The following is a 10,075-nucleotide window of genomic DNA, read 5'->3' as shown; positions in this document are numbered from 1 at the left end:
TCCTTTCACTCCACTGGATCTTGCTCCACTACCTGCTACCAGCCATTTTAGTGCTGATGGGGAGGACCGCTCGGCTCAAATTAAAGAAATCCATAAACAGGTGCGGGCACAGATTGAAAATAATAATATAGTATATCAACGTCGGGCGAATGTGCGTTGAAAGAAGGTGATTTTCAATGTCGGTGATCTTGTGTGGATTCATTTAAGCAAGGATCGTTTTCCAGGTGGTCGTTTTGGAAAATTGCAGCCCCGTGCCGATGGCCCTTTTAAAGTACTTGAACGCATCAATGACAATGCTTATAAAATTGATCTACCAGGTCATTACAATGTTTCTGCCACGTTCAATGTTGCTGATTTGTTGCGGTTTGTGCCTGACGATGATGACCCTTTTGACTCGAGGTCGAGTCTTTTCGAAGAGGGGGAGAATGATGCAAGCCCGGACCTGAGCCCACAACAGGAGCCCGACCCGTAACCTGATCCGACCCATGTCGACTACCCAGCTGGACGCCAATTAAAAGAAGTTTATTTAATTTATTTTCAGCATTTATCTCTTTGTTTAAACCTTGTTTCCTGCAGTTCTATTTCTTTGGGTTGTTTCCTATATTCTAGGATCTAGATTAGTTCATATTCTAGTCTCAGTTTTGTACGACGTTTGATTGGTTTTTTTGTTTTGTGCAATAAAAATTGGCCCTGCTCCAGTTTGGGAATTCTGATTATCACTGTGTTGCTATAGAAATTGCATCAGGACCATTAGTCATGTATTGTAGAACTTGCCTCTTTTAATACGTTTGCGACCATAGATCGAATACAAACACAAGAATGATTAATGCATTAGGTAAACCATTTCCTTTTACACCATTAGACTCAACACGTTACCAAATTCTCCATGAACTACAGCGTTACTTTTTCTAAATTTTAACCTTCCTAGCAGTTTTGTATCATAACTTTAACTTGATCTTCAATTCTTTGACTTATTTAGCAAAATCTCATATTTGAGATTAAACATCTTCATTTAACCACTTGAGTTTTCTTTACAAAATTTCTAACCCAGTTTACCAATTGACTAAAAATGACAACAAAAATAAAACCTTAGAAAGCGAAGATAAAAAGTTTCATTTTTTAACTGAAATTTTAAAACTGATCTAAAATTACTTAGGACCATTTTGATACTTTACTCATAAAAAAATACTAAAAATTTGGGTCTCTTGGGGATACTTTACTCATAAAAAAAATACTAAAAATTTGGGTCTCTTGGGGAAGTGGGCCATGCCCATGGCTGGCCCTTCTAACCTATTGGAGATAGAGGTGCATAAATCGGTTTTTTTGATACCCGGGTTCGGGTATATGCCTGGATACGGGTATGATCGGGTTTTAACTTTTGGGATATTGGTCATACCTGGGTCGGGTTCGGGTCCGGGTTTTGGCCAGAAAATCCATACCCTATGTATCCGAGTTTGGGTTTTCAATACCCGGGTATTAGAATACCCTATTTCCAGGTCCGGGTAGGGTTTGGGTATTGGTTGGGTATGGTTCGGGTTCGGGTATAGATCGGGTTTTTCGATTCATTTTTTTTTGTCATAAAACATAGAATTATAACGAAAACCTTTATTTACATATTGTAGGCCTTGAAATTTGCCCAAAAAAGCCTCAAATAAGCTCTAAACGTTCAAAAAAAGTTGTTGTACACAACGGATCCGGGTATTACGAAAGCCTGGTTACGGGTATTACGAAAACCCGGGTACGGGTTTTACGGAAAACCGGGTATGCTGAAAACCCAGGTACAAGCCGGGTACGAAAAATCCCGGGTTCGGGTTCGGGTATTGAACATAATATGCATACCCGGTCCCTACCCTACGGGTAGGTTCGGGTTTAAAGAACCCGGTTTTTCTAACACCCGGGTTCGGGTTTCTTTTTTTCGGGTTCAGGTCCGGGTTCGAGTTTTTTGTGCACCTCTAATTGGAGACATATTATGAAGTTTACTATGAGTCAGAACTCTTAACCTAAGTCCAAACGATTTCCAAATGTGTAGAAAAACACTTCTTTAATGTTGATTAGGCAGTTTTAAGCCCTTTAATTTAAAACTACCTTTGTTTTCCCTGAACTTCATATACCATATCAGTAAATAAACTTCCATTCATTAATAATAATCCAATTTCAGTTTGGATTAACCAAATAAATACAACAAAATATGGTATTGACCAATTATATGCAATTTATAAACACGACACATTAATCAATACATCTTTGATCAGAAACTATACTATAACCATACAAATCTTACTCAAAAAAGGAAAAACTTTAGCCCTACAAATCGGACAATTGTTCCTCTGCTGCAACCATTTCTCAAGGCATCCTAGATGGTACCTGTGTTCGCATTCGAGTCTTGCACACGTTTCACCCGTCTCAAATTCTTGCAGACAAATCGCACAAACGTCCACTTCTTCTTTCTCCTCATCACTGTTTCCCCCTATCTTGACCGAATGTTCCTGATCAGTCCTTTCCTCAGACGAATTATCTGCACGAAGAGACTCATGATACTTCATTATATAACTAGTAATCATTACACGCGTTTCATGATCCACCACTTGAGATTCATTCAAGGATATAACACTGGTTACTAATCCATTATTCGTTTCGTATTCCATCAAACGAGTTGTATAATAAGCAGCCTCACCATCATCGAACAACATTGCTACTCGTGTCGGAGAGAGGCTGATAATCCACACGATCACCTGGTTGCGCGTTCACGATGACAATCTCTCGAGGTTGATATCTTGAAGCAGAAGCGAATATTTACGGATGGTATTTACTTTGAAACTGCTTATTTATAAGTGGAGATTACCTAAATATCTTCGTATGCACAAGGTTGGTTTTCCTAGATTTTACGAAAATTACACGAATTCCGGATGAAATTTCCTCAAGTCTTTTATTCTTATCTTCAAAATATTTTCCAAAACTAAAACTAATGATGTTAAAAATTATATAATTGTTAGGATAACTTTTAATGATTATTTAAATAAAATATCTTATTTGCGAGTTAATTAGTAGTGTACATAAACGAATATTACTATTACTATATATTAGTATATATTAGGAAATTATTATTAGTTTACTATATATTAATAAACTAGATTTATCACCCGCCGCAATGCGGCGGAGGATTCAATAGTTATATATCATGTTAGATGAAAGGCAAATGTTTCTCACATGACCACGAGTCTGTGTGTAAAACCGAGAAAAAAATAACTAAGTCGATCTCTGACTCGCACGTTGCGACAGACCTATCAAATGGGGAAAAATAGACGCGCTGCGACGAACATGTCAAATGGGGAAAAACGTTGAACCCCACACATACGTTGCGACGTGTTAAGTCGGAAATTTAGAACAACACGTTAAACGGAGAACTTATGAAAGATGAAAAATATAGAAGAGACTAAAGTTGAAAGTAAAAAAAATATTGAGAGTAAATTGCAAAATATGAAAAGTTTTGGATTGAAAGTAAAAAAAATTAAAGGGGTTAAATTACAAAAGATGAAAACTTTTGAATTAGAAGTGAAAAATCAAATTAATCAAAGGGGTTAAAATACCAAAGATTGGAACTTTAGACTTAAATTGCCAAAGATTGAAACTTTAGATATAAAAAAGAAATCAATTAAACAAAAGAGATAAGTAGATTTAGTTAAATTGATGTTTATTATTATTATTATTATTTAATAAAAGAGATAAATAAGAAAATAAGGGTGAGAAATTACCAGATAATGACACGTGTCCAAAAAGGATTTTTGTTTATTAGTATTGAAAGATGAATTGAAATAAATAGTGATTTTAATATTATAATAATATATAGTTTTTTAATACTTTTATTATTTTAATATTATAATAATAGTTATTTTCTTTACTTTTTAACTTTAATCCTTTTTTTAATATCATGAGTTGGGATACGTTTGGTGTCAACCGGTATCGAACCAGTACTGGTATCGAAAATACCGGTACGTTTCTGTTCGGAATCAATACATGAAGGTAAAAACCGGCACTAATATAGAAAACGCCAAAAGTTGGTGCCGAATTGATATTAGAAATCTTTTGGTTCGGGAAATTCAGTGCTGCTACTCGGTACCATTTGCTCATCCCTGATCACGGTTACTATACGAACAACAGTATCATACAACTTTTTCTTTGTTGATTTTCTTCAACTTTTATTTTTTTTAGTTTCAGGGGTAGGGATGACCTCGGTTCCAACCGATACAGAATCGGTACTGATACCGAAAATATCGGTTACGATACCGGTATATGAAGGTAAAAAACGGTAGTGAACCGGTACCAGTAACGTCAAAAGTCGGTACCGAATTGGTACTTAAGATCTTTCGGTTCGGGAAATTTGGTACTGGTACCCAGAACAATTTGCTCATCTCTGACCACGGGTTTCATACGAACAACATCATTACCATACAACTTTTTTGGTTAATTTTCTTTCGGTTATCTTTTAGTGTTTTTTTCTACATTTTCTTTTTTATTCTTGTCAGCAGTTCCGTTCGCAACACGCTCGTAGTGATTTCAAAACACATGTAAACACAGATTAAATAACAAAAGAAATTCGCCGCAACGCGGCGAACTTCTTTAAACCTAGTTGACATAAATTTATGACGCTTAGGTTTAAAGGTATTGGGTTCAAGACCTATATCGCATTTTAAAGAAAATATGTATATAAGAGGGTGTTCGTGTGATTGGACGGGAAACATAGGCGCTGATAATCACATAACATGTTAACTTTTTTAACGTTAAAAAGAATATAACAATACCATATTTAAATTAAGAGACAAAATTCTTGGATTGTCTATAATCTTCAACCTTCTAAAATTAAACATATAGTCCCCAACTTTTGAACACTTGTTCTTGGATAGTCTCTAACATGGATGGGGGTTAATTTTCTCAATTAAGTGGATGTGAAATAACAAAAAATGCCCATACTAATAAATAAAACATAAAATATAGTGAATTATTTAAATCCCTACACCACCCCCTTTCTTTCCCTTCTTTAGATCCACTGTTACCCGACCACCCTCAACTAGCATCACCCGACCACCCACAAATCACAGATCACCACCTTCACCGTGCACCAGCGTCAACCCCCACCTTTCCTGTGCACCACCTTCACAGTCTTTCCAGTACCATCTCCGAGCTCCTCAACCCCAACTTGCATCTCAAACCCCACCTTCACCGTTGTGATCGAATCAACTCCAATGGGCTGGGTTCTTTTTCGATAGCCTTGTAATGCCGACAACTGCACAGATCAGTGGCAGAGCTTAACTAAAAGTTCCGGAGGGCGGAAAGTCATGGGACCCAATTTATATATTCTATAAATATTTAAGCAAAATAATTGAGGGGGCGATCCTTTATAATTTTAAAATTTTCGGACGAAAAATCGGAAAATTTACACTTCTAACCGAAACATTCAGGAGGGCGGGTGCACCCCCGGGTTTCCACTAAGCTCCGTCCCTGGCACAGATCGTTTTGGTCTCCTCAATTTTCCGACAAATGCACAGATCGTTTCTAACCCTTAACCATAAAAAGCAGTTTCCAGCGTAAAACAAATAAACTTGAGACGAGAGAGAATTCCCCTCGAGTCAAAGCTCTCAATGTGTTTAGGCAGTTTTGGTCCCTTTAGTTTCAAACTAATCGTGTTAATTTTGACCTAAACTTCATAAGGCTGAAGGGTGTGGGTCATGGTTGGAACATGATTCGTCACGAAGGAGCATGAATGGAAGGCTACACCACCCCCTTCTTGTTTGATAGTGGTTAGCGTGGATTGAACCACGATTACCACGACCCTCACATTTGAAATTTTAAGACAAAAATATATTAAAATAGTAAAAGGGATAGTGGTTTGGGTCATGACCACACCCTTAGTTAATAGTTTTGAATAGTAGATTAGAGGTGAGTGAGATGACGCCTATGCGGAGGCTCATGGTGGTCGTGACCAAACCCTTTAGCCTAATATATCATATCAATAAACAATAAACTTTCAATACATTTATAATAAATCATCAATTTCAGGAATAATAATCCAGTTTTAGAATTTTAGTTTGGATTTACGAAAATAATACAACAGAAAATATTATTGAATTCTATGTAATTTATAAGGCCATGTGTAGTCATAAAGCCCTTTTGGGGGCGTTATGCGACATGTGGCGCGCCACGTGTGCGGGTGGGCGTTATGGGGCGTTATGCATTTAAGCCCGTAGTCATAAAGCCCCTACCCATCAATACCTAATTATTAATTTTCGTTTTTATTAAATAATTATAAAAACATTAACCTTTTTTTGATTGGTCCAAGCTTAATAACCTTCCTCCCTCACGCCGCGATAATATTCGCGCCTCCCCCAAATTTCTGAAACATGGCGCCTAGGGGGGTGGTGTTCCGGACGTTTTTTAGGCGCCATGCTTGGCCAAAGCGCCCCATTACACAAGGGCTAAACACTAACCGTTCATGCAACGAAAGTACTGTTGTAGTTTTTAGAATTAAGAACCCACCCTAAGCATACAAATCTTACTCAAAAAAGGAAAAAACTTTAGCCCTACAAATCGGACAATTGTTCTTCTGCTGCAACCATTTCTCAATGCATTCTTGATGATATCCGTGGTTGCATTCGAGTGCCACACACGTCTCACCCACCTCGAATTCTTGCAGACAAATCGCACAAATGTCCTCTTCTTCTTCTTCTTTCTCCTGATCCGTTGTTTCCTCGGACAAGTCATCGGCATGAAGAGACTCATGATACTTCATTATGTTACTAGTAATCATCACATACGTTTCATGATCCACCACTTCAGATCCATCCAAGGATATAAGACTGGTTACTAATCCTTTATTCATTTCGAGTTTCATCAAATGAGTTGTATAAGCAGGCCCACCATCATCGAACAACACGGATTGGATGTCTTCGTAGCATTGAATCATTGCAACTTGAGTCGGAGAGGGATTGATAATCAGTAGGTTATCTACACGTTCACCTGGTTGCGCGTTCACGATGACAAACTGTCGGGAATCTGGAAGTATAATCTCGTATGAAGTCGCTGATATAGCCATAATCTTTCGGTCGGTAAATCTCTCGAGGTGGTATCTTGAAGCAGAATTGAAGTTATTAATCGTAGCTTGAATGTTTACAGATTGTACAAAATTATAAACTACTTATTTATAGATGAATGTAGCGTAATTGATCAATATTTTTCTTTAAAATTAACCTAGATTTTAGCGGATAATTATGAAGTCCTGATGAAGGAATTCCATTTGAACACCCGATATTATAGCCTTATACTACTTTTCAGTGATTCTTTTAAATACTTATTTCTATTTGTATTATTATTATTATTATTATTATTATTATTATTATTAATATTATTATTATTATTATTATTATTATTATTATTATTATTATTAAGCTTAAACTTTAAAAGTATTATTAAAAAATAAAACTATACGGGCATCCTTATATATGTTTACTTTTTAATTATTATTTTAATACAAAATCTTATCAAAATTCTTATTTTATACAGGAGTATATTAGTAGAGTACATGAAACGATTTTAGAGGCTGTTTGGTAGCCTTTTAATAACCATTTAGATGCTACCTCTTGGTTTAAAACCTCTGAATGAATAAGAGGTAACCTCAAGTCTGAATGGTTAGGAGGTAACATCTGAATGGTAAATCATCACATGTCACATTCTTCTACCTTGTCATTGGTAAAATTCTTAATGGTTCCATTAAGAGGTAGCATCTTAATGACCATTCAGAGGCTACCAAACAGCCCCAATTTACATAAATGTACATTAATTTTTACTTAAATATATCAGTGTTATATCCCCCACTTGTGGTCTACGTAGGAGAATTGGGTTTTCCAAAGAAGACTCAAGTTTAATTCTCGTTTGTTTAATATTGGGATGGATATTGGGCAATGATGGTGACAAACCCACCGAAGGGGGTTCAATCCTGAGCCGCACCCCAGTTTTCATCCGACTGTTACTTCAGCGATGCATCTCATGTGGAGGCAGTACGGTTTCCGGTGAAACGCCGTAACAAAGTCTGATCAACCCAGCACGGGCCCGGTTAAGACAACGTAGTCTGGGCAGATCTTGGCTAGGGTCGCCGTTTAGGCGATGTGACATTGGGCCATTCAAAAAGAAAGTCATAGTTCAAAAAAAAATATATATATCTGTGTTATAGAAAACAAGTAAACAAGTTTAAATAATAATATTATTTTTTTGAACGGTGAGAATTTTTAACTCGTTGTGAGATAGATGTCACACCCTCCTAAACTGAGGGCCCTAACCCTACTCTTGCCAGATTATGTTGTCTTAACCGGGTCCACGTTGGCGTCAGAGTTTGGCTAACGGCGTTCCCCGAGAAACTAGCCTTCATTGTCTTTATCCACCAAATATGACACTAGTAGGGATTGAATTAACTTGTTTCTCCAAGGAAGGGGAAGGATCCACTAAAAAGTGGATATTGCCTAAGTAGCCAAAGAAGGATTATGATGATGACATGTGGCATTCTTAATAAGTAGGAATAAAGGGCATTTTGGTCCTTATAAATAGGAGTGAAAATGACATGTAACACCCATTTTGTTTTTTAAAAATACAACAAAAAAAAATTTAGTACAAAAAAATATAGCACAAAAAATGTAGTACAAAAAAATATAGCACAAAAAAATCTAGTAAAAAAATATAACACGAAAAAATTCAGCAAAAAAATGTAGTACAAAAAAATCCAACATAAAAAAATTGAGAAAAAAATTAAGACAAAAAAATTAAGCACAAAAAATTTAGTACAAAAATATAGTACAAAAATCCAGCACAAAAAAATGTTATACAACATAGAAATAAAACACATTTTAGTGGGCTTTTTTAGTCTTCATATTTTATATAGCAATATGGTACTCAAATTAGAGATAAAAAGACGCTCGATTTTACCGTGAAATTTTTATGAGAAAATAATGTCGTATAAAAAAGTTATGAACGTTTAAAAAATGGGGGTGAAATATGCATGTGACTTGCATGTGGAGAGAGAAAATCCATAAATAGGATTTTCCCAAGATACCCTTGCACTTCTCCTTTCTCCTATACTTTCATCTTAACCATTGATTGATTTAAAAAATTAATGGTTAAGATTCCTTCTCATCCTACTTAGACAAAATAAACTTTTTATTTGATCTTACCCCCTCCAAGAAGAACCTAAGTCTTTCCAACCACTAGACCACACGCCAAATATCATTACCCAAAAATGTTTGTAATTATCTCTTATTATTCTATCAATATCAAAAATTAAATCAAAATAGTCTTAATTCCTAATATTTAATGATGTTCAGAGCTTGAAGAATTGTTGAGTGACATTGTGGTGGCCGATAAAGAAGATGTATGGGAGTGGAATGATGCTAAGAACAAAGAGTGACTAAGCAATGGCTACGTGGTGTTACGTGCCACACCCTTGGTTCCATGCATAAGTTTAATTCCTTTTTTTCATTTCTTTATTTACTTCTTAGTTTTTGTTAATTAGCATGTGAGAAAATAAAGAGATAGTGGGAATGCCCATATTCTCATGTTACGTATGATTAGGAAATAGTGGGGTGTTAGTTATTTTGATTTTGTTTCCTTTAAAAGAGGATTGTTGGTTTGAAGAAAGATATGAATGAAAAATATTAAGTCTCAAATTCTCTCTAGATTTCATCTTGTTTCTCTCTATTTTCTGTGGAGCTTGACCCACTTTAACGGGTTATCTATCAAACCAAGTGGTACATATCATTTGGTATCAGAGCTGTCGTGATCCCCCCGGACCAATGGCTGCTCAAACTCTATCCGAAATCGAGTTCTATCAATGGATGAATGAATCCCTTGTGAGACTCGAATCTCAGTTGCAAACCCTTCGCAACGAGTTCCGATCAATTCGAACTGCGTGGGAAGCCCCCCAAACTCCTACACCTTCACCACCCATTTCCGCCACCGCACCGCCTGTCCAGTCATCCGCAGCAGCACCACCTCCGTTCCGAACCCTTACTCCACAAGTCACAACACCATCCACATC

At 36.4% G+C, this 10,075-nt stretch overlaps 2 protein-coding genes across 2 annotated transcripts; both read right to left on the bottom strand.

Annotated features, from left to right (window-relative positions):
- Nucleotides 1–2,255: 2,255 nt before the first annotated feature.
- On the bottom strand, nucleotides 2,256–2,690 carry LOC110871133 (NEP1-interacting protein-like 2). Its single transcript, XM_022120067.2, has one exon. The coding sequence runs from the start codon at nucleotides 2,688–2,690 to the stop codon at nucleotides 2,256–2,258; it is 435 nt and encodes a 144-aa protein (XP_021975759.1).
- A 2,432-nt stretch (nucleotides 2,691–5,122) lies between these two features.
- On the bottom strand, nucleotides 5,123–7,087 carry LOC110870026 (E3 ubiquitin-protein ligase RNF133). Its single transcript, XM_022119222.1, has 2 exons — nucleotides 6,569–7,087; nucleotides 5,123–5,281 (listed from the first exon to the last, which is right to left on the bottom strand). Exons 1-2 carry the CDS (start codon nucleotides 7,085–7,087, stop codon nucleotides 5,123–5,125), a joined length of 678 nt encoding a protein of 225 aa, XP_021974914.1.
- Between the last annotated feature and the right edge of the window lie 2,988 nt (nucleotides 7,088–10,075).

Source organism: Helianthus annuus, chromosome 8, assembly GCF_002127325.2.
Source record: "Helianthus annuus cultivar XRQ/B chromosome 8, HanXRQr2.0-SUNRISE, whole genome shotgun sequence".
In the NCBI taxonomy this organism is placed as follows: domain Eukaryota; kingdom Viridiplantae; phylum Streptophyta; class Magnoliopsida; order Asterales; family Asteraceae; genus Helianthus; species Helianthus annuus.
This window is presented reverse-complemented; position numbering and strand designations above follow the sequence as displayed.